Here is a 25,227-nt window from a genome sequence, read left to right on the forward strand (position 1 = left end):
CTAAACCAAGCAGATTACTGCTGGGCTGGTGTATAAATGTGTGTGTGTGTGTGGGTGGGGGGGTGGGAAACAGGTTTTACGTCAGAAGGAAGAAGAAGTATCACCCAATCGGCGCTGGCTTCTCAGTGACCAATCAAAGCTCGCCTTACATAGTCGCTCTGGGAAAGACCGAGTTAGGCGTCTGGCTCCCGGCGCAGCGCGGCGGCTGGGGTCGCCTGCCGGGTTGTGCGTCCCCGCGGCCGTGCTAATTGCGGGCGCGTTGCGGCACGAGCAGTTCCACCCCTCGCTGTGCTCGCCACCGCTCATGTGATGCACTCTCTTAACCAGGAAATTAAAGCGTTCTCCCGGAATAACCTCAGGAAGCAATGCACCAGGGTGACCACGCTAACTGGAAAGAAAATTATAGAAACGTGGAAAGATGCCCGAATGCAGGTGGTGGAGGAAGTGGAGCCGAGCGGAGGGGGTGGTTGTGGTTACGTGCAGGACCACAGCTTGGACCTGCAGGTTGGCGTTGTTAAGCCTTGGTTGCTTCTAGGTGAGTAAGCCAACTTGCAACGGTGGTTGAGCTTTTAGCTCGATGGCTGTCTCTCCCCCCTCCGCACACCTCCCCGAAGCGTAACTGCCTGAACCACCAGCCGTCCTGCCGAGAAGCTGAAAGGTTTCCTTCTTTGTATGTGAAACCTACACTGACCAGCTGGAAACTCCCAGTGTACCTCTTAAGATAGGCGTGGAGCCTGAATAGCACTTAGGCCTTGAATTTTTCGAATAACTTTCCCCCTACTTTTCTAATGCTGATCTTCTGTTTCGTTGCATTAAAAAAACCTACAGCCTTTTAAAAATTAAAAACTGGTTTTCTCAGGCAAGACAAGTGAAAGTGTTACAAGTGATAGACACACCGATCTAGTGTGTGCCTGCTTGGCTGTTTATTACAAACCACGTGCAGCGCATGCCTCCTATGATCACTTCTCTGGGTGAGAGTTTCTGGAGTTTTAAGGAGATTTTTCTTTTCCTTTCTGTTGGCGTTTTAAGGCTTCTATTTTGTAGTTGTGTGTCTGATCGTCTTATCGCGGGTGTGCTTGCGTGTGCTTGCGTGTGTGTGTGTGTGTGTGTGTGTACTGGGGCTTGGGCTCAGGACCTGGGCCCTGTTCCTTAGCTTTTTTCGCTCAAGGCTAGTGCTCTTTCACTTGAACCACAGCTTCACTTCCTGCTTTTTGGTGGTTAATTGGAGATAAGAATCTCATGAGTTTTCTGCCTGGGCTGACTTAGAACCAAGATCCTTAGACCTCAGCCTCCTAAGTAGCTAGAATTAAAGGTGTGAGCCACCAGCTCCTTGCTTCCCCTTTAAAATCTTAACATCTTGACTGGGTGTTCGTGGCTCACGCCTGTAATCCTAGCTACTCATGAGGCTGAGATATGAGGATCGCGGTTCAAAACCAGCCCGGGGCAGGAAAGTCCATGAGACTCTTTATTTCCAATAAACTACTAGAAAACCGGAAATGGTGCTGTGGCTCAAGCGGTAGAGCACTCGTCTTGAGCCGAAGAGCGCAGGGACAGCGCCCAAGCCCAGAGTTCAAACCCTACGACCGACCAAAAAAAAAAAATCTTAACACATAGCTGCAACATACAGCATCCATATAAAATTGCAAATGAGTTTATGTGTGTATCTGGAGCTTAGAATTGACTTGAACTGAATATTTCTAAGTAATATATGTTAACAAGCTGATTTTCTGAGGTCTGTTTTTATTCACCTTTCACTTATTTCCCTATACTGTTAATAGTTATTTAATTTCACATTGTTCAGAAAAGCAGAAAATACATGTTATATTTTTCTTGACTCAAGAATATTAATTTGTGTCCACATAATCATATTTTGAAAGTCACTTTGAAAATGTGGTCGCCAGCTCTAATGTATCACCTTTTCTGTTTGGGATTTGTGTCTGGGTGTGTGTTTAGTAAAAATTATCAATGCATCTGATGTTGGTAAATATTTATCATAATGAAAGTGTTGGGTTAAAAAAAGAAAAATGAGGTCTGGGAAAGTGGCTCAGTGGTAGAGCGCTTGCCTTGCATGCCTGAGGCCCTGGGTTCGATTCCTCAGCACTACATAAGCAAAAAGAAAAAAGCTGGAAGTGGCTCTGTGGCTCAAGTGGTAGAGCACTAGCCTTGAGCTGAATAGCTGAGGGACAGCACCGAGGCCCAGAGTTCAGGCCCCATGACTGGACCCAAAAAAAAAAAAAAAAGAAAAATGATTCATTTAAGTCATGACTTTGGTTTTTGCTGCTTAAGGAAAGGGAAGAGATCAATTACTTAAGAGATAATATGCATGTTAAACTACTGAATTTAAATTAACTTATTTGAACCAATTTTCCCTAGAGATGGTTACAATTTCCTATAGTAAAAAATTGAGATTGAAAAATGTATTTATCATTTAAAATTTACAAAAATCACAGAAAACAGTATCACAAACAATTATGTATGCATGATCCAACTTTTAAAAATGGAGTATTTTAATAGGCCCACTTTTAAGTCAAGCTGAATTTAGGCTTAGTTAGCAACCTGCAAACATGGTGTTATTAAGATAATATTGGCTAAACTGTCCTTCCTGGCCTTTAGCTACAGAATCATGAAATAAAAACTAATGGCTGGGGGCTGGGAATGTAGCTTAGTAGTAGAGTGCGTACCTAGCATTCATGAAGCCATGGGTTTGATTCTTCAGTATCACATACACAGAAAAAGCCAGAAATGGTGTTGTGGCTCAGTGGTAGAGTGCTTGCTAGCCTTGAGCAAAAGAAGCTCAAGGACAGTGCCCAGGCATTGAATTCAAGCCCCAGGACTGGCAAAACAAAACAAAAAACAAACAAACAACCCAAAACCGAAAACTAATGGGTGACGTGGCTTACACCTGTAATCTTAGCTATTGAGAAGGCTGAGACCTGAGGACTATAATTTGACTCTAGCCTGGGTAGATAGTAGTAAGTAAATAAGTAAATAAAGCTGGCTCATTTTCTTAGATAAGAAAATGAGGAAAAACATTAGGTGAGAAAAACATTATGAGACTGTAACCTAAATCAGGAAAGTAGAAAGCTTAAAATCTTGAAATATATTGTCCTATTTTTTGAATTGTGAACCTTGTGTTTTTTAAGCTATTCTCTGAGGTGAGAATATGCTTATTAACTAGAGTTAGTTTTCAAGTGTAGGAGATCTGGAAAGGCAACTTCTACAGAAAAACACTGTAAAAATGGTACATGCAGCGTGGGTAGAATCATCCTGCAGATCTCAAAGCTACTGAGTGTTCCCAAACCAGTTGGTGCTGTCAGATTGTGGGTGTCTGACTTTCTCATTACTCTCTTTTCAGTTATAAAATAAAGAAGTGTCCATTAAAAATACAAATGAGAGCCAGGCACCCATGGCTCATGCCATAATCCTTGCTACTCAGAGGTTGAGAGCTGAGGATCCCAGTTCAAAGCCATCCAGGCAGGAAAGTCAGTGATACTTTTTTTTTTTTTTGCCAATCCTGGGTCTTGTGAACTCAAGGCCTGGGCACTGTCCCTGAGCTTCTTTTGCACAAAGCTAGTACTCTACCACTTGAGCCACAGCCCACTTGTGGCTTTTTCTGTATATGTGGTACTGAGAAATCAAACCCAGGGCTTCATGAATGCTAGGCAAGCATTTTACCACTAACCCACATTCCTATGATACTTTTATCTAATTAATCGTGAGGGGAGAAAAAAACCCAGAAATGGAGTTGTGGCTTCAGGGGCAGAGCATTAGACTTGAGCAAACAAACAAATAGTGCCCTAAGTTCAAGGCTATAGACAGACATAGAAACAACAGCAACAACCAGAAAAAAGTAAATTTAAGAAGAAAAAAATTACCTGAGACTCTACACTTCGTGTTCTGTATTCTTCCTGGCCATTCTTGAGGATATACATATTTTGGGCTTTTATAAAAATATATAATGATATTTTATAACTGACTTATGACTTAAAATATTAAGAACAAATATCTATACCATAAATATTTTTCTTATTTTTAATGGATCTGAAGGCTGTATATATTTCATTATGTAATTGTACTGCTTTAAAAAATAACCTTTATTTAACATGTGAATTACAGAAAAAATATATAAGCAAAAAGCAAAGTATTAAGCAGTTCAGTTGGACATGACTGTCTAGATCCTCCAGGTACACATACCAATATGTACTGCTTTTTATTTAACTCAGCTTCTACAGTAGGATGTGTGTGTGTGTGTGTGTGTGTGTGTGTGTGTGTGTGTGTGTGTGTGTGTGTACCAATCCTGGGACTTGAACTCAGAGCCTGGGTGCTGTCCCTGAGCATCTTTTGCTCAAGGATGGTACTCTACCACTTGAGTCACAGCTTCACTTCTTGCTTATTTGGTTGTTTAATGCAGAAAAGAGTCTCATAGACTTTCCTGCCTTGGCTGCCTTCAAATCACAGTCCTCAGATCTCAGTCTCCTGAGTAGCTAGAATTAAAGGTATGACCCACTGCCGCCCAGCTATATTGGGGTTTTTAATTCCTTTTTTGTTTGTTTTATTTCTGTTTGTTGTGATTCAAACAATAGTATGATGAAATCCCTATAGGTAGTTATTACAACATCTGTTAAGTTTTAAGATACATTCTTAGATGTGGAAAATCTAAAGCATGTCTGAAGAATATTACTAATACTTTATGAAGAATACTGCCAATCACTACAGTGAAATCTTCACAAGTTGTTGGATACACATACACACACATATTCAACAGAATTGTTGAATACATTAAATAAAAAGTGAGGTAATGAGATTTATGTTCAACTTGATATGATTTATTTCTTTTAGGGTCACAAGATGCTGCTCATGATCTGGATACACTGAGAAAGTACAAGGTAAAAATGCTTTAAGTTTGGCCCTACCTTTAAGAAATATTTTAATTTTTATATTTACTTAGGGAAGTTCCTTTGTATATATAATTAATTTTTTTAAAAAAAGCGAGCTGGGCACCGGTGGCTCACACCTGTAATCCTAGTTTCTCAGAGGCTGAGATCTGAGGATCGAGGTTTGAAGCCAGCCTGGGCAGAAAAGTCCCCTTGAGACTGTTTTCTCCAATTAACCACGTAAAAACTGGAAGTGATGCTGTGGCTCAACTGGTAGAGCACTAGCCTTAAGCAAGCACAAAGAGGCTCAGAGATAGTACCCAGGCCCTGAGTTCAAGCCTCACAACTGACACACACACACACACACACACACACACACACACACACACACACACACACACAGAGACACAAAGAGAGGAAAATAAAGCAAAGAAAAAAAAAGCCATGGTCCATCTTTTAAAATCTTTGTCTGTTACTCTTTTGACTATTAAAAAGTAATTATAGCTAATAAACATATGTGGATCTACATTCTTCTCAATCTATTTGTGTAATCTCATAATTTACCCTTGGAAGTGCATTTTTTTGACTCCACTTAAGTAATTCTTCTATGTAAGAGAGACTTTCTCTCATCTCTGCTTGCCAAAGATGTATCATGCCTTGAGTACCAATTCATATACCATTTCTTTTCTGATACTATTTCCTCCCATCCTCCTGCACACAGCTGATATGACTTATTCCTTATTTTCAGTATTTACACAAAAAGAAATTTTTGCTATCATTGTGTCAAGAAATATGTCAGGTTATGGAATTGCTATGGCTTGAATAGCATAAGAGATTCTTGTGCTCATAAAGTTTAGCTTCAAATTCAGATTTCTCCTGCCTTAGCCTCCTGTGCGCTAGAATAATAGATGTGGGCCACCACTTGGCTGGTGTTGCTCATTTTTAATTTCAGATGCTGTAGACCATCTAAGTACAGTTTAATGGACAGTACTTGCATATAGAGACTTAGTGCAGGAAGAAGATATTTGTAATAGTAAATTATAAACAGCAATTGAAATCATTTGGCCAGTGAAATCACTTTCAGAACTGTTTAATGCAAATAGAGAAGGCCTTTGTGGAAGACTATTAGAACTGGTAAGTGGTGTGATACTGATCTGTAAGGTATGATCAAGGAAGAAGAATCTAAAGGGTAAAAGAGAAGTTATGAAAGGTAATAGAAATGTCAAAACAGATCATGGATGCCAAAAGAGAAAATTTTAAGGAAAAGAGTTGTCAGTGTCACATGCTGGGAAGTTTAAGTATAAATAGAATTAAGTTATGTTAGATTAAGGTTTCAAAAAATTAAGAACTAGAGAGGTAACCTTTTGGTTGTCTGACTAGCACCATGATGATTGGCAAGAACATTTTACCAAAGTTGACAAAAAGGGAGCTAAGAGGAAAGTAGATGATCTGTTGTCTAAGAAAGGTTAGTATGATATGAAAAGAACAGCATGTTCAATAAAAGGAATCAAGAAACCAGAATTGAATGTGATGCTTCAGGGGTTGACTAAGGTGCAGAATAGAATTTTATGTAGACATTCAAGCTAATTCCTGAGCACGGCCAGGAAAAAAACCTGACTGACTTATGTTCATGGAATAGACCATAGCATGACCAAGTGTACCATGATCAAAAAATATATGGCAGACTATGATTTAGGCTGAAAAAGAATGAGCTGATAGACATGAATCACCAATCCAAGGAACTATTTAAAATTTAGATCTTTCATCATGTAAAATAAAAGAGTCTTGCTTGTGAAGGAAAAAAAGAACCCGAGAGAAGCTGTAATTGTGGAATATGGGAGCATTTTGAGCATATTTTAAGGCTCATGTACAGGAAAGAATGGAACATAAAAAAGCAAGAATTAAGCTGGGAGCTGGTGGTTCACTCCTATAATCCTAGTTACTCCGGAGGCTGAGATCTGAGGATCTCTGGTCAAAGCCAGCCTGGGCAGGAAAGTTCATGAGACTCTTTAATTGACCATCAGAAAACCGGAAGTGCTGCTGTAGCTCTAGTGGTAAAGCACTCATCTTGAGCTGAAGAGCTTGGGGACAGTGCCCAGCACCCGAGTTCAAGTCCCATGACGGACCAAAAAAAAAAAAGCAAGAATTATAAATAGAACGAGATGCCAAGAAAGTAGGACTCAGTGTTATGCAAGCATAGGTACTAGAATGAGTATTTAAAAGGCTGCAGGAGCAGATGATTTCTTGTAATAAGAACACAAAAAGAAGGAGTATAGGTGTAGGTAAGTGTAGATTTGATGGGGAGAGGTACAGATTCTTATGTGATGGCTTCTCTTTTTACTATAAAGAAGTCAATTATGAAGAGGTGGTAGAGTTGAAAGATTGTAGAAGACGGGGAAAGTTCGAAGGAATTGGCACAGAATGAAGGACAGAACCCGCTAGGAAGATAGAGTTGCTAAACCCTGATGCAAGTCCAGAGGGGTTTCTCTAATAATTTTTGGTAAGCATGAAATGCAGAACTGTATTGCTTTTCTCCAGCAATGCTTTGTAGTCTGGGAATAAAATGAAATTTTGCTGGACAGGTGTAGGGGAAGTGGACTTTGGACTGAAAGAAAAAAAAAAACTTTAGTTTGTATTGAAGGTAAAATTATATATAATAAAGACAATTATTTTTCTAAGGAAAATAAATAGCCTGTAACCAATGAATTTACTAGTCTGATATATGTAATATATATATACATATATGTGTACTTAATTTGTACTAGTCTGATATTTTTACTTGTCAGTTTACTGATTTGTGTTTAAACTGATTTTGCTACCAACTATTACCATCTGACAATGAGAAATAATGGCCTAAATTAAATAAAGAATAGGAGGGTCACTGATTGCATTTTTTTCTATTGATACTATGATTTGAATTCTGGGCCTCAAGCTCTTGCTTGCTATTTTAGTTCAAGGCTGACAACCACTTGAGCCTCTCTCCCACTTCTGGTTTTTTGGTAGTTAGTTGGAGACAAGTCTTATGGACCTACCTGACAAGGCTGGCTTTGAACCCCCATCTTTAGACCTCAGCCTCCTGAACAGCTAGGATAATGGGCATAAGCCATTAACAACCTGCTTACAGTGGATTTCTTAAGAGGGTTCTCAAATACCAATATTTTAACAAAGGAAAAATAAATTTCAAAGTCTTGCTTCTACTAACACTTTAGTATTCCATAGGGTAAAATAACAAATAGAATTTTTGTATTATCAAGTGGTTTATTTTTGTTTGTTTTTGTTTTTTAATTGTCTCACCCTGCAAGGCACTGGTGGCTTACTTCTGTAATCCTAGCTACTTAGGAGACTGAGAGCTAGAGATTTGGTTCCGAGCTAATCCAGGCAGGAAATCCCAAGAGACTCTTATCTCTAATTAACTACCAGGAAACAGGAAGTGGAGATGTGGCTTAAAGTGGTAGAGTTCTAGCCTTAAGCAAAAGCTCAGGGACAGTGCCCAGAGTCAAGCTCCACAACCTAAAAAAAAAAAAAAATCACCTTTTTAATGACCCAGTAGTTCAAACTCAGCTCTACCTAGTGATGTGAAATGAGAATATGCTGTAAGCTCTTGTAATCAAACAACCTTGTTATTCAAAGCTTGAGGAAACAAAACTAAACTGAGTTGCTGAGCAGAGGTTTCTGGAATAATTAAGGATTCTGCAGAAATGCTGGGGCACATTTTAAAGCAATGCTTTAGAATTTTGATTAAGTATTGTAACTAGTAGGACTTCTCTTGTGGTGGTCTATTTCAGGAATTTAATTTTAACGTTTATAAATGGTAACAGTTGGATTAGAATGAGGTGTTCCATGAGCATCTGGTGTCCACCTAATAAAGCACTTTGGAAAATAGAATACTAAATGTAACATAAAATGTTCCACTTTAAAATTTCAATATTATACAAAATAGCAAATTATTGAAAATACTGACCTGCCCTTCCATAAAGAACTTACTAAAGAGACAATAGTAAACCCATACTGTGGAATACAGGGGGCAGGGTAGCCATGCCAGGGCCTGGGACTAGGGAATAGGAAGGCCATCCAGGAGAGCCCTTCTCTCCCATGTCCCTCACTATTCATCGACTCCATTCATCTCTTTGTGTAGCAGGAATTCTTCACTTTCCCTGAGCACTTAATAGAAAAGGACTGTTTCAGAGTCCAAGTTTGTGGATCACAATAGCTATCTTTTAACCTTATTTTAAAATTTCTAAAGATAATCATTTTAACTTTGACTCTAATCTCTCTCTCTCTCTCTTTTTTTTGTTGGTTATGGGGTTTGAACTCAGCCTGAGCACTGTCCCTCAGCTCTTCAGCTCAAAGCAAGTGCTCTACCACTTCAGCTACAGCACCACTTCCGGTTTTCTGAGTGTTTATGAGTTTCACGGACTGCCTTGGCTGGCTTTGAATCTCGATCCTCAGATCTCAGCCTCCTGAGTAGCTAGGATTACAGGCGTGAGCCACCAGTGCCCGGCTTGGCTCTTCTCTTAAATCTCCCAAGTCTAGTCAGCTGTGTAGCAAGGGTGAGAAGTAGATACTTTCAGAGCGTAAATGTGAGGGTCATGAAGGGAAGAGAGGCAGGGCTAGACAGATATTGTAATATATGAAATATATGAAAATAATGAGAAGTATATGAAATATGGAGACTAGGTTATACCTCAGACTTATGCTAAGAAACAAATAGAATAAATACATTGAGTAATATTTTTATACCTATATTTATGATTTTCTGAACCATTTAGCTTTTGGCACCTTCTTCTCTCCTTTCCCTTTCCCTCCCTTCCCTTTCTCCCCTTCCCTTCCTTCCTTTTCTCTTCCTTCCCTTCCCCTCCATTTCTCTTTTTTTTTCCTCTCTCTTCCTCTTGAACTTTCAGGGCTTCATTAATGCTAGGTAATCACTGACCACTAAGCTATGCACATAGCACTGATTCTTCTTAATGATTTTGTTTGTTTGCTTTTGAGACAGAGTCTTGCTGTGTAGTCCACAGTCTAGAATGCCTGGGTTCAATTGTCATAACTGTCTCAACCACCCAAGTACCTGGGGCTACAGGTATCTATCTGTCATCCTGCCAGGTTACTTAATGGACTTCCTGTAAGTCACCTTTACAAGATAGGAAAGGAGCTCAAAACAGAGATGAAGTAAAATCTTCTTACCCTCTGCCAACCTCCCTGCTCAGCCAGATAAATTTATCAGAATCTTTGGAGCTGTGGCTCTGTGGCATTAATAGTTTCTAAAAGCTCATCAGATGATTCTTTGTTCAGCCACACTCAAGAACCATTTTACTAGTAAAGAATATGAAGGAAAATAGCAGAATAATCATTGAAAGCAGAGTCGTATACCACAGATACAAGTTTTTATATGGATATAATGCATAAGTTTTTATATGGATATAATGCATACGTTTTTATATGGATATTCACTGATTTATGTAACATGTATGTAAAGTGCTTTCTGCTAGGCTTGCAGTGCTTATAATAGTAACTTCCTGGAGTACCTAGTGAGGGAGACAATGTAAGTGGGAGGAGACTATGTAAGTTAGGGGAGCAAGCATAGGGGCTATGAATGTACAGAGGGAAGACTGCTGGTAGGCGACATTGTAGCCTGAGAAAGCTTCCAGGAGGAAATTTCAATCAAGGGAGTCATGTTGGAAATTTCTTCTTCTTTTTACAGATGCCAATATCACAGCTTCTTTTTATATAACCTAACTTAAGGGACTTTGAAAAAAATCATCTTTTTTTTCTTCTCTTTAAGGTGACTCATATTCTCAATGTTGCATATGGAATTGAAAATGCTTTCCTCAGTGAGTTTACATACAAGAACATTTCTATATTGGATTTGCCTGAGACCAATATCCTGTCTTATTTTCCAGAATGCTTTGAATTTATTGAACAAGCAAAAATGAAGGTAAGCTTCATTTTGTTTGTTTTTTTTTTGTTTTTGTTTTTAACTGTATTTTTTTTTGTCTTTTCTTTTTTGGTACTGGGGATCGAACCCAGGACGTTGCACTTGCTAGGCAAGCGCTTTGCCACTGAGCTACATCCCAGCCCGGTAAGCTTCATTTTGATCCACAGTTCTTCAAAGGATTTTCTTTTGAAAGGATTGGTCAGCTAGCAATTTTTTTTCTTAGTGACGAATTTAAGAAGAACCATTATGAAAATTTTCCTTCAAAAGTGTTCATTAACTCCATCAGTTCTTTCAGTTCTATAATTGCTCTTTACTTACTGAGAAATTTACTTTTTTACATTAATTCAGCTTCTATCTTATGCCTTACTGAAATAGATTAGGAGATAAAATTTCCAACTTGCTGAATTTCCCTATATAAATATGTATTTAGATTTCCTTTGAGGGCATGTAATCATTTTCCCTCTGAATAATTTGTAACATAACTATGGACCAGAGGGTAGAGACTGCTTTTTGTCTTGTCAATACTTTTATGATGATAGGGATTATTTATTAAGGAATTTGAAAATAATTTTTAAATTTGTAAGTCTCTCTGGGGACTAAACATCCATTGCTTTATTTTGATTGTATGAAAATGTTAACCAGAAGCTGTTCATTGGATTTTGTGTTTTAAGAAGACAAACAAAATATTTCAGGCTTGGTGTTGAAGCTATGTCAACACTGATGGGGCTTTTAAGCAGGCTGTTATCAATAATTAGGCTTTGAAATGGCATCATATTTACTTAGTAAATCTTACAAAATGTACATAAAATAGGTGGATGAGGGATGTAAAATCAGTAATAAAGAGAAATAATTCCCCTGGAACACCTAGCAAAGACAGGTTTGAATCCAGTTTGAATTCTGATTTCATGGTTTCACTTCAACTTCCTTTCTTTCCCTTTTTTTCCTCTTTCTCCCTTTGGCCTAATATTAACCATTCTGTTATTTAATGAAAAATGTGATATGCTATAGCCAGATGTGATGGTGCACACCTCTAAGTCTCTCTCTCTCTCCCTCATATATATATATATATATATATATATATATATATATATATATACTCTCTATATATGTATGTGTATAGGTGATATATATCTATACGTTTATATAGATATATAGATGGCAACATTGCAATGCACCAGAAAGTAGAGTTAAATGAAAGGCTTCTGAGTTAGTTTTTCCTCAGAGGAGATATACAGTATGCCTTAGGTGGTAAATATCATCTATATTCATACTAAAATGAGAAGGGATATACATGCTGCAAGTAAAATTGAATCTAAAAAAGAAGAGTGGGAAATTGAATAATTAATAAGTTTTGGAATTTAAAAATATTATAAACACAAAATTTTCCTTAGTTTGGAGCACTAGAGTAGTTCTTAGCTTGGATTTCTTAAAGAGTGTCAAGGATTATGAACTGATGGTTAATTCAAAAGATCACCATCCCTAGGTAGTGACAGTAGTTAAGACAGCAAACTAAAGTAGGAGTCTCATAGCATTCTGTACATGATTACATCTACATCTACATTACTATATGTCTATGTGTTCATATGTGTTACTATATGCCTGCATATACATCACTATATGTCTTCAGTGAAATGGAAATGGTGATTTGAAGTTTTGAGGCATCATATTTCATCACAGAAATGAACAACAGATTAATTTATTCTCTCATCAAATATTTGTGGAATACTTAATACGTGCCAAGAATTTGACTCAAAGATAGATAAGATACACTTTCTGCCCTCATCTCATTTGGAAAGAGTCTTAGTACCAAAGCCAAAGTTAGTGGTACCAGTTTTTTTTTTGTTTTTGATCGGTTGGTTGTGGGGCTTGAACTCTGGGCTTGGGCGCTGTCCCTGGGCTCTTCAGCTCAAGGCAAGCACTCTACCGCTTGAGCCACAGCGCCATTTCCTGGTACCAGTAAACTCAAAGGTCTTCCAGGCAGAAGACACCAGCAAGCACAAAGGAAAAAGTTGCTTTATAAACTTTTTTTAAATCACAATTTTGAGTTTGAGAAAGGGAATATAATGACAATTATTTTCTGGAAATATTTTCCAGGCTCACATGATACCTAGGAATAATAACATAAAAAGTAGGTAAGTCAAAAGTCATAGAAGCCAGGTATAATGATGAATACCTGCAATCTTTCTCTCTCTCTCTCTCTCTCTCACACACACACACACACACACAAATGTAGAAAACAGTTGTTATACAAAGCAAGTAGCAAAGGAAAAGAAAATAATATTACAAGTTTCTCTGGAATATATGATTAACTTGTTTTTGTTTTTTTTGGGTCTGGTCGTGGAGCCTGAACTCTGGGCCTGGGTGCTGTCCCTCAGCTCTTCAGCTCAAGGCTAGTGCTCTACCACTTGAGCCACAGCGGCACTTCCCTTCCGGCTTTTTTCTTTTTTCTTATGTGGTGCTGAGGAATCGAACCCAAAGCCTCAGGCATGCAAGGCAAGCGCTCTACCACTGAGCCACCTTCCCAGCCCCATGAGTATATTTCTTTTTGGACAATGTCATCTCTTTCATCACTCTCTTCCAATTTTTTCCTTCTGTCTCCACACACAAGTCGTATAGTTCATTTTCAATATAGTGTCTAGTTAGTTCCACTGCTGCATTTGTTCACCCTTTGTCCCCCCCCCCCACTCTCCCAAAGACAGAAAAATGAACACATAAAATAAAAGAAAATAAAAACAGCAACAAAGAAAAATCCCTACTGTTTCAATTTCCTGGATAAAGTTCTTAAACCTCATGTTTTTAAAATGAGCTGTTGTTGCAAAGTGAGGGAAGTTCAGGATGGATATAGAAACTGCTGTTTTGTTTTCCTTGTGCAGAAAAAGTTTGAAGGTGAATCATAAATACCTATTGGAAATAGTTAAGATTTTCTTTTTTGATATAATTTTCAAATTATTAACTAACTTTGTTGTTAGTCATCTTTGAAAAGAAATGCACTTGCCAGTTTGTTACAAGGGATCAAAGAAAAGAATTGTATAAACAGATACATAAATGTGAGAAAACTGCCTTGCAAACAGAAAATAAGCCAATGAATCATTTCAATGATATTGTGTGGCCTCCTCCTCCTCCCCCTCCCCTCCCCCTCCCCCTCCTCCTCCTCCTTCCCCCCTATTCTTTTCCTTTGTTGTTTGCAAAATGGAGTGAGAGGTGCTCCCAGTTCACCACATTTCATTTAGATCATTAACTTTTCAAAAGCCTGAGGCGGGCCAAGCTGTATCAGTGCCATCCCATCAGATCTGTCACATTCATTATTCATGCAATATTGCCCCATCAGCATTGGTCTGCACTGTGTCCCTTTTCAAGTGGAAAGTATTATTTTCAAGTTACCTGAAACGTTTTTCATTTATTCACCTTGTGCTGGTGTCTGATTACCTTTTTACTTCATGTTGTCATGAGCTGTTCATGATCTAACCATTTTACTGAGTCATAAACAAATGTTTTTAAGATGCTAGCATCCAGAATAAAGTAATCCAATGTGGGGAAAACATTCCTTGCTGAGTTGTGTATATATGTGTATGGGTGTGTTGGTGTGGGTATGCCAGTAATAGGGCTTAAACTTGGGGCCTAAGTGCTGTCCCTTTTTCCCTTTTCTTTTTTTCTCAAGGTCAGCACTACCACTTGAGCCATAGTTCTGCTGTTTTCCTTCCTTCCTTCCTTCCTTCCTTCCTTCCTTCCTTCCTTCCTTCTTTCTTCCTTCCTTCCTCCCCCCCCCCTCGCTTTCTTTCTTTTTTCTTTCCTGGTTAATTGGAAAGGAGTCTCACATACTTTACTGCCTGGAATGGTGTTGAACCTCAGTCCTCAGATCTCAGGTTTCTGAGTAGGCCAAATTGCAGGTGTTAGTCACCAATACCCAGCTCACCAATACCCAATTCCTTGCTGATTTTTTTGCGGGGGAGGAGTAGGGGGGTTGGTCATTGAGCTCTCCAGCTCTACTGCTTGAGCCACAGCGCCACTTCCTGTTTTCTGGTGGCATATTGGAGATAAGAGTCTCATGGACTTGGGCTGGGAAGGTGGCTCAGTGGTAAAGCGCTTGTCTTGCATGCATGAGGCCCTGGGTTCGATTCTTCAGCACCACATAAGCAAAAAGAAAAAAGCCAAAAGTGGCACTGTGGCTCAAGTGGTAGAGTGCTAGCCTTGAGCTGAAGAGCTGAGGGACAGTGCCCCAGCCCAGAGTTCAGGCCCCATGACTGGACCCCACCCCCCCAACAAAAAGTCTCGTGGACTTTCCTGCCTGGGCTGGCTTTGAACCACGATCCTCAGTTCTCAGCCTCCTGAGTAGCTAGGATTACAGGCATGAGTCACCAGTGCCCGGCTTTGCTGATTTTTATACATAGATGTCCAAGCCAGTGGCATTAATTTCCTCATGAGAATATATACTTTGTACTGTTTCTGGCTTTCTGTTTAGTTTGTGATTATGTCTTATGTTTCCATTTGTATATTCCAGGTGGTTTTTCTCTTACTCATATACATGGGCTGTTGATATGCTTAATAGCAACTACAGTTTTTATACTTTTATGTACACTTTACTAGATTACTTTTTTAGTTATTTTGGTTGTGGGTCTTGAACTCTGGGCCTGGGCCCTGTCCCTCAGCTCTTCAGCTCAAGGCGAGCGCTCTACCGCTTGAGCCACAGTGCCACATTCAGCTTTTTCTGTTTATATGGTACTGAGGAATCAAACTCAGAGCCTCATGCATGCAAGGCAAGCACTCTACCACCTTCCTTCCCAGCCCCATTACTTTTGTTTTATTAATTATACTGTTTTACAATTCCAAATACATGGTCATAGCCTTTCAATCCTGAGAGGAAGCAGTGTTGGTTCTATTAATTAATTTTTTAAATTCATTAGTTGCAATTAGTTATATTTTGAAAATAAAGTAAGTCTAGACAAAATACAACATATGCTTCATAATTGTAAGTAGTATAAGATTATGCATAATTGATTTAATAATCTTACATTAATATTTCATAACTTTGCTTTTATTTCAGGATGGTGTGGTTCTTGTTCATTGTAATGCAGGAGTTTCCAGGGCTGCCACAATTGTAATAGGCTTTCTGATGTATTCTGAAGAAATCTCCTTTCCTGGTGCATTTTCTTTCGTGAAAAATGCAAGGCCTTCCATCTGTCCAAATTCTGGCTTCATGGAGCAGCTTCAGACCTATCAAGAGGGCAAGGCAAGCAGTTTGTGTGCTGACACACCAGAATTGGGAAAGAGCAATAGCTCATGAGTTTCATTCTAACAGATGATGGACGAATGTAATTTCTGAATTGGTATTGGCAGCCATCTTTCCTCTTTTGGGGAGAGTAAACAAGTAACTTGCTTTTAACAAGTGGAAATGAGGGTCAATTTGTTCTGAATTAGTGTCTGAATACAGTTGAAAAACTATACTGCTTTCTCTTTGTTACTATAATATTTGTGTGTTTCTTTGATGTTTATAGAAGAAAAAGGCTTACATTTCAAGGCTATATTACAGAAAGAATAAATCAGTTAATGAGGCCTTTTATCATTTTCTATCACAGCATCCAACTAAATAAAGCAAAAACCTGAAAGGGCTACTTGACTTCTATTTTTGAAAGAAGTAAATTTTTTGGTAAAGAATTTTAAAGTTAAAATATGAATACCTTCTTACAGGACACTATATTGAAAATGAACTTTATAATGTTGGGGTGGGGGGGCGGGAAGAATTGGGGATGTGGGGAGGGAAGTGATGGTAGGGGGAAAATGTACTCATTACCCTACTCAATGAAATATACTCATTACCCTACTCATGTAACTGTAACCCCTCTGTACATTTTTACAATAAAAAATTAATTTAAAAAATATGAATACCTTCCAACTCCCAGAGTGTATTGGAATCTTAAGGTTTATTTAATATGTAGTGGTTACAGTGTTTAGAAAAGTTTTAAATCTTCTTATGAAAACATATGTACATTTCATTTTGATTTTTAAAATTGTTTCATTTATTTTGCAATGTTTATATAGAAGCTCTCTCATAAGCCGGGCGCTGGTGGCTCACGCCTGTAATCCTAGCTACTCAGGAGGCTGAGATCTGAGGATCGCGGTTCAAAGCCAGCCCGGGCAGGAGAGACCGTGAGACTCCTATCTCCAATAAACCACCAGAAAACCAGAAGTGGCGCTGTAGCTCAAATGGTAGAGCGCTCGCCTTGAGCTGAAGAGCTGAGGGACAGCGCCCAGGCCCAGAGTTCAAGCCCCACGAAAAAAAAAAAAAAAAAAAAAAAAAGAAGCTCTCTCATGTTACTGTGAACTTATTATTTGTCATATTCCTTTATGTTTTGGGCTTTTGTTCCTTGGGTGCTTAGCATTCTATTGTTGGATTTCATTTTTTTATTTTTTTGGTTTCCATAGGCCCGTGGGAAATGTTTCATAAGGAAATACCATTTTTTTAGACATAATGATAGTTTGCTATATTTAAAATAAGTCACTAGATGGGATTGAGTTTTTTAAATTGAGGGCCCTGTGCAAGACAAGGATGCAGATACAGTGTGTTTATTGTACTTTCCATGGAGATAACACTGTGGCTTACCTAATCATTTATTTATTTTGTGTGTTTGTGTGTGTGTATGTGTATATGCTACCAGGGACTGAATGAATTCAGTGTCTTACTCTACCTTGTTTTTTTATCTTTTTTTGGGGGGGTCTGGTCGTGGGGCCTGAACTCTGGGCCTGGGCGCTGTCCCTTAGCTCTTCAGCTCAAGGCTAGCGCTCTACCATTTGAGCCACAGCGCCACTTCCGGCTTTTTTCTTTTTTCTTATGTGGTGCTGAAGAATCGAACCCAGGGCCTCAGGCATGCAAGGCAAGCGCTCTACCACTGAGCCACCTTCCCAGCCCTCTTACTCTACCTCTTGAGCCATACTTCCAGTCTTTTTTTTTTCTCTTTCAGATAGAATCTCTTCCTTTGCCCTGGCTGCTTTTGAACCACTATCTCCTACCTCTTACTTCTGAGTAGCTGAGTTCACAAGTGTGTACCACTATGCCTGCCCTCATTATTTTTAGGAAACAACATTTTCATTATGATATTTACTTATATATTATAAGTGAAAAACATATATATCACATATGAGTCTGTTTTGAGTGAGGTAAAAATATTTCATGTAGTTTTTGTTTTAATCTTTTTATTTTAAAAATAGATTTTCCATCCAGGCACCACTGACTCACCTCTGTAATCCTACCTCCTTAGGAATCTTGAAATCTGGACTGTGGTTCAAAGTCATCCTCGGCAGGAAAGTCCATGAGAGTCCTATCTCTAAATAATCAACAAAAAGTTGGAGGTAGAGGTGTGGTGCAAGTGGCAAAGCACTAGCCTTGAGCTAAAAGATAAGGGACAGCTTATAGGCTGTGAGTTCAAGTTCCAGTACTAACACAAAAAGGAATTAAAAATCAATGAATAGATTTTCCTACCAATTTTTAAAGGAAGAGTACCAGCCTTGAGCAGAAAAACCCAAGCAAAAGTGTGAGTTCCTGAGTTCAAGTAGAAGAACCTGCATACACACACACGCAAATAAATTTTTAAAAAATTTAATTTTATTGTCATTATAAAGGTAATGTACAGAGGAGTTACTGTTCCTTAAGCCAGATAATGAGTATGTTTGTTTTTGGACAAGTTAACCCTTCCATTGCTGTCTCCGTTTTTCCTTCCTGTCCCTGCCCACAAGTTGTATAGTTCATTTTCAACTGAGTACCACTGCTGCATTTGTTCATTCTTTGTCCCTCATTTCTGTGCCCTCTTCCCCCTCCCCTTACCAAAGACAGATAAATGAAGAAACAAGGCAAAAAGAGAAAAAGAGAAAAGAAAAACTGTCTCCATTTCTTGGAGTTCATTTCTTTTTTCTTTTTTCTTTTTATTTTTGGGTCTGGTCATGGGGCCTGAACTGTGGGCCTGTGCGCTGTCCCTCAGCTCTTCAGCTCAAGGCTAGCACTCTACCACTTGAGCCATAGCGCCACTTCCGGCTTTTTTCTTTTTGCTTATGTGGTGCTGAGGAATTGAACCCAGGGCCTCAGGGATGCAAGTCAAGCACTCTACCACTGAGCCACCTTCCCAGCCTCTGGAGTTCATTTCAATAAATATTATCAGAGGCAACAAGGCATTGTACCTCCCTGAGTATCCTTTAGTCTTTTTTTTTTTTGGTCAGTTGTGGGGCCTGTGCGCACTACCACTTGAGACACAGTGCCACTTCTGGCATTTTCTGCTTATGTGGTGCTGAGGAATCAAACCAGGGCCTCATGCATGCAAGGCAAGCACTCTACCACTGAGCTACCTTCCCAGCCCCTCCTTTAGTCTTAAAAAAGCTTTCTAATTATGATTTAATATATAGGATTGTAGTTGCATATAATTGGAATCGTAAAACTTAAAACATCTAGGTTTTTTGAAAGTATCTAGTTCTAGAAGTTTTTTAAGGACAAAATTTAGACCAGTGTACTAACTCCAGGAAAAGATTTCAGAGGAAATTGTGTTATTAGTATTAAATGCTTTTACTGAAATTATACTTGCCTTCCCTCTCTACAACCTTGAAGGAGGCATAGAAATGTATGTGCATACACTAAGGAACCTTTGATTCTAATATATAATGTTAATGGTTTAGGGAAACCTGTCGCCATGGTTACTAGGAACTTCAGTTGATGAAATGTATATAGAAAGTTCCCCCAAAAATGTCTTTTCTGGAAATATTATTCAATGTCCCATATATAAATAGGATCTTTATATAATGACAACCATTGTGTTAGCTCAGTGAAGAATTACCTTTATAAAACCACAATACATTTAAACATAAAAAATGTAGCATGATGATGCATTTTTACTTTTTCAACATGACTCTCAATTGTTAATTTTCCTGCCTAAGAGATTCTCAAGAGACTTGGACATCCAGTAGTTATATAGCATTTTAAACCAGAAGATTTTGAAGTTTTATGTTCTTGAAGTACATACAATAGCATTTTTACTCTGCATGTGTGGTTTGTTTCCATTGCTATGCTTTAAAAAATAACATAGTTAACATTTTCTATTTCAACTATAGCCTTGACTTGTTTTGTATACATTGTTTTGTGTATATATTCATAATGTTCCCTTTATTGTTTCTAGGTGTTGTGTACTTATATATTTCTCCTGTTAATGTATTTTGTTGAGGACAAAATATCTTATTTGCTATCAAATTCTAAATTAAAAATTAGTTGGGGTGACATTGATTAAGATGTTTTGTACTCATAATCTGACTTGCTGAAATTTTGTACAACTACTTAAAAGTGAAATTTAAGTACTTTTAGTAAACAAATTATTGAACTAATGGATTTTCTGTGCATGATTGTTTTAAACTACATGGCACAGTTTGGCACTTAGCACCATACTTGCTTGTTGTTATGTCTTTGACCTCAGGAGGTAGTTTTTTAAATCTGCACTTTTTTTTTTTTGTCAACTGTGGGGCTTGAACTCTGGGCCTTGGTGTTGTCCCTCAGCTCTTCAGCTCAAGATGAGAACTCTACCACTTGAGCCACAGCACCACTTCAGTTTTCTAGTGGTTTATTGGAGATAAGAGTCTTATAGGCTTTCCTGCCCGGGCTGTCTTTGAACCTCAATCTTCAAATCTCAGCCTCCTGAGTAGCTGGATTATGGGCATGAGCCACCAGCACCTGGCCTTTTTTTTTTTTTTGTGAGACAGGGTCTCACTATGTGGCTTGGACTGACCTGGAACTCAAAGACTTCTTGCCTCACCTTACCCAGTGCTGGAATTACAGACTTACACAATTATGTACAGCTTGACCACTCCTCAGCTTCACCACCTTGGCTTTTTGTTCTATTCCTTGAAAACATAATTGAGACCTCTACTTTACCCCTGCTATACCCTGTGCTTGGGTCACTTTCTCCCCAGAAATACTAGATTTATATTTGAATCTTATCTACTTAGTAAAGATTTCATGACTATGTTATTTAAAATTGTGTGATCCCTAATACTTTTTATGTCTTATTCCCATTTTTTCTGCAAGAATGAACATAGTTTTTGTATTATGCATACTTTATTGTTTTTCATCAAAGCTTAGACTTGACATGATTTTTAATATGTTATATAACAGGCATTCAAAAATGTATGAATTCAAAGCAAGCATTCAAAAATTGTGAATATTGACAATGTAACTGGAGGAAGGAGAAACAAGACCCAAGTTAATAAAATTAGACAAGATATTAATGAAATTCATAAGATCATTAAGGAAAAATTTGAAAACATTCTAATAAACTGGAAATCTAGAAAAAATGGATACATTTCTAGACCTACATTACTCAAGAAGACCTCAACCACATAAACATATATAATGAGCAATAAAACTGAAGTAGTAATAATTTCCCAAAAAAGAAGTGTACCATACTCAGGTGCCAATTGCTCACACTTGAAATTTTAGCTACTCAGGTGGCTGAGATCTGAGGATGGCAGTTCAGCCTGAGCACTTATGTCCTTGAGACTCTTATCTCTGATTACTACTAAAAAAGCCAGAAATGGATCTGTGGCTCAAGTGATAGAACACTAGCCTTGAGTAAAAGCAGCTCGGAGACAGTGCTCAGGCCTGGAATTCTAGCCCCAGGACTGCTGCAAAACAAAATACCTTAAAGATACAGCTGAGTGCTGATGACTTACTGGTGTAATCATAGATATTGAGGAGTCTGAGATTTGAAGATCTGGTTTGAAGCCTGCCAGGACAGGAAAGTCAGTGAGACTCATCTCCACCCAAAAATCTGGAAGTAGAGCTGTAGCTCAAGTAGTAAAGCACTAGCCTTGAGTAAAAACACTAAGGGACATCACCCAGAATCTCAGTTTAAGCCCCAGTAATGGCACAACAACAACAAAAGGAAAGAAAGGAAAAAAAGAGAAGACATTGGTCCAGACATTTATAGAGATCAGATAATACAAATAGCAAGTAATGGGGCTTGTATTTTCTCAGGATGATCCTTCCATCTCAAACATTATGAAGGCATTTCAGAGATCATTGTGCTTTGGCACTGAGAAGTCAGAGAAGTCAGTTATCTCTAGGGGTTTCAGTGTGATGTCACAATTGAAGTGAATAACAGCCCATGCTAAATACTAGCTACCAAATGGAGAGATGAAGACAATATGGATGATAAAAGATTCCCTTTCCTTCATCTTTCTGAAGATGACTGACTCCATCATTTTCTAAAATCTCACTAACGGTGAATATCTTCTTCCTTCATTTTGATATTTTAAAATTATTGTTTTATAGAACAGATTGAGAAAGGGCTGGGAAGGTGGCTCAGTGGTAGAGCCCTTGCCTTGCATGCCTGAGGCTCTGGGTTCAATTCCTCAGCACCACATAAGGAAAAAGAAAAAAGCCGGAAGTGGCACTGTGGCTCAAGTGGTACAGCACTAGCCTTGAGCTGAAGAGCTGAGGGACAGTGCCCAGGCCCAGAGTTCAGGCCCCACGACTGGACCCAAAAAAAAAAAAGAACAGATTGAGAAAGATTTTAAGGACAACAATTTCATTTTATATTTATAAATACTGCACATTAGAAGACATTTACAAATAGGTCAATGAAAATTCAGTATATATGACATACACAGGATTGGTTGTGAATGTATCAAAGTTATTGAAAATTTGAGACTATATATTTCTGATTTTTCAAAATTTGCTAGAGTTTAGAAATTTGAAATATGTATGCCTAGAATAAAATTTGAGGTTATCCATCTAAGCTTTCTTGTCTTGTTAGAGGACAGATTAGTCAACAGAACCCTGCCTTGATGGGTTCCTATGGGTTTTTTTTCCTTTGTTTTTTGTTTTGTTTTTTTTTTTTTGCCAGTCCTGGGGCTTGACCTCAGGACCTGGGCTCAGTCCCAAGCTTCTTTTGCTCAAGGCTAGCATTTTTACCACTTGAGACACAGTGCAGCTTTTGCCTTTTTCTGTTATGTGGTGCTGAAGAATTGAACCCAGGGCTTTATGCAAGCTAGGCAAGCATTCTCCACTAAGTCACATTCCCAGTCCTGTTCCTAAGTTTTTTTTTTTCCTTCAACCACAGAAGTTCTATTGTATTTCCTAGTTATCTGCACTATGCTTTTAAAGGATTTTTCATCTTAAAATCCCAGACTTTCCTTCCCCGGGCTGGCTTTGAACCATGATCCTCAGATCTCAGCCTTCTGAGTAGCTAGGATTATAAGCATGAGCCAATGGGTACCTGGTTATAACTTGGTTTTGAAGGGAAAATTTTCTTAATTTAAAAAGTACTGAAAATAGTAACATCTATAATCACACACACACACACACAAACATTTGAAATAAGTTAAAGGCCTTTCTTTCTTTCTTGGTCCGGTGGTGGGGCATTAACTCTGGGCCTGGGCGCTGTCCCTCAGCTCTTTAGCTCAAGGCTAGCGCTCTACCACTTGAGCCACAGCGGCACTTCCCTTCCGGCTTTTTTCTTTTTTCTTATGTGGTGCTGAGGAATCAAACCCAGGGCCTCCTGCATGCAAGGCAAGCGCTCTACCACTGAGCCACCTTCCCAGCCCTAAAGGCCTTTCTTATATCACCCAATTTATGAACCACTTTCTGTTCTCTCAGTTTAGTGCAAATGTTTTCCAATTTTACCTTTTATTTAGGGACCTCTATCTTTATCCCTCCTCCCCAAAATTTATCTATCCTTAATGATACTATATACACAGATGTTTGTGTTTTTAAGTCACTTAGGTAAAGAATTGTGTTTTTGCCAGCACATTAATCAGATCATAATTATCCTACTATATCTCCTGCATAGCTGAGAACATAGCTGCTCAATAAACAAAGCCTGGCTTATTGGTTGAGATGGGATTTAGTTTAGCTAAATCCCCCTACTATCATTGGCTGGCCTTCAACTGGATTTCTGACTCCAGGTAGCTGAGATTACCAGATTGAGCCACAGTGCCTGGCCTGGATTATTATTTTAATTACTACAACTGGGTACTGAAATAGGGCTGAGGTGGACTATGCCCCTAAGTTTTGTGGTTTATGTCCTTGTTTACAATTAACCTCTAGAAGCTTGAAAAGGCAAGGATAGATTTTCTCCTCTAATGTCTCTAGAAGACACTAGTGTTAGTGGCATGTGGATTATTAATTCCATAAAACTCACTTTGTTTTTCTGACCTTTAAAGTACATAGATAAAAAAGTTGTGTTATTTTTCCTTACCAAATTGGTGGTAATCTAGTATGACATCTGAATTTTATTGTATCTACAAGGTCACTATTTCCAAGTAAACTCACATTTGTAGATACAAGAGTAAGTCTTGAACACAACCTTTTGGGTAACAGAATTGGACATACCCAATGAAATTTTTAAAAAGTCAGTTGAAATGGTTTTAAATGATGAAGTCTGAGAACCTATTATATAATTCCGGAATTGCTATTGAATTATCTCAATGACAAAAGTCATTCTAGATTTAGGATTTTTGAAAGCCTCAGAGGAAATAGGACAAGTGGCTATTTTTGAAACATGAATTTCATGTTGGGACTACGGAGCATCCCAGAATATGGAACATGCAGCATTTTATAAAGTTTGTAAAAAATAAAATTAAAAAGTAAAAAATAAAATTAAAAAATTAAAACACGTTACAGATTGTGTGTGACCAATACGTGACCAGCCTTAAGGAAAAGCAGCAAAGTGAGAGGAGGAGGAACGCGGCCAGCAAGGCTAGGAGAGCACAGGGGTGCCCTGATTCTCTTACGAAGGTATACTGTTGAGCGTGTATTAACGTGCACTCCCCTTGAGACTTACGCTTTAACGTGAGTCTGCCCAGAGAACACTAACTTTTTTCTTTAAAGAACTAGAATACAGATGAAAATTATGTCTTGACGAGGAAGGGTCCTGTGTTCAGGACAAAATTTGGCCTAGGACATAGCTGACCCATGACAAAGGGAAAGTCAGGTCGATTATGGAAAGTGCAAGATTTGCCTTCATGAAATGCAAGCACCACCACATCGGGAGGCTTGACAGCGTGCCCAAGACATGCCCCGAAGCCGATTCCACACCGGCTCAGCGCTCGGCCTGCCTGCGAACCCGGACTACTCACCCTCCCGGACTCCCAGGCAGAGAGGGGAAAGAACCGCCCGCTCGATGCCAGGAGTCCCGCCCCCTCAGGGTGCCTACCACGCACGTCCGGAAGTGACGCAGCAGCGCACGTAGCGCGCCCCCGCCCGCGGGTGGGGGTGTTTCCGCCATTTTTGAAAAATTGGAAGGTCCTGGGTTTCTCGGTAGTTGCCGCGGTCCAGATGGCATCGTTTGCCGTGGAGCCCCAGGCGCCCGCGCTAGGTGAGTGGCCCGCCGCCTGCCGTCCCGCGCCGGCGCTGTCACCCACGCTGCCGGCTGCGAGCGGCCGGGGTGGAAGGGT

General features: G+C 39.0%; 2 protein-coding genes across 2 annotated transcripts in view; both read left to right on the plus strand.

Moving 5' to 3' along the window:
- The first annotated feature begins 288 nt into the window (after nucleotides 1–288).
- Dusp19 (dual specificity phosphatase 19) lies at nucleotides 289–16,519 on the plus strand. The gene is made up of 4 exons (XM_013029810.1): nucleotides 289–535; nucleotides 4,840–4,886; nucleotides 10,654–10,806; nucleotides 15,848–16,519. The coding sequence occupies exons 1-4, from the start codon at nucleotides 310–312 to the stop codon at nucleotides 16,085–16,087; spliced, it is 666 nt and encodes a 221-aa protein (XP_012885264.1). The 5' UTR covers nucleotides 289–309; the 3' UTR covers nucleotides 16,088–16,519.
- Nucleotides 16,520–25,024: 8,505 nt separating this feature from the next.
- Nup35 (nucleoporin 35kDa) overlaps nucleotides 25,025–25,227 on the plus strand; it is a 32,452-nt gene continuing 32,249 nt past the window's right edge. The window contains exon 1 of the mRNA XM_013029800.1: nucleotides 25,025–25,148. Coding sequence (XP_012885254.1) covers nucleotides 25,109–25,148 — 40 coding nt within the window. The 5' untranslated portion in view covers nucleotides 25,025–25,108. The remainder of the gene's footprint in view (nucleotides 25,149–25,227) is intronic.

This window comes from Dipodomys ordii, unplaced genomic scaffold (assembly GCF_000151885.1).
Source record: "Dipodomys ordii isolate 6190 unplaced genomic scaffold, Dord_2.0 Scaffold5, whole genome shotgun sequence".
NCBI classification, from domain to species: Eukaryota; Metazoa; Chordata; class Mammalia; order Rodentia; family Heteromyidae; genus Dipodomys; species Dipodomys ordii.

What these genes read in the sequence shown, in the direction of transcription:
- Dusp19 (XM_013029810.1), top strand. Translation starts at nt 310, where the DNA reads ATGCACTCTCTTAACCAGGAAATTAAAGCGTTCTCCCGGAATAACCTC. An exon ending in TAAGCCTTGGTTGCTTCTAG is followed by an intron (nt 536 to 4,839) that starts GTGAGTAAGCCA and finishes TATTTCTTTTAG; the next exon opens with GGTCACAAGATGCTGCTCAT. An exon ending in TTGAACAAGCAAAAATGAAG is followed by an intron (nt 10,807 to 15,847) that starts GTAAGCTTCATT and finishes CTTTTATTTCAG; the next exon opens with GATGGTGTGGTTCTTGTTCA.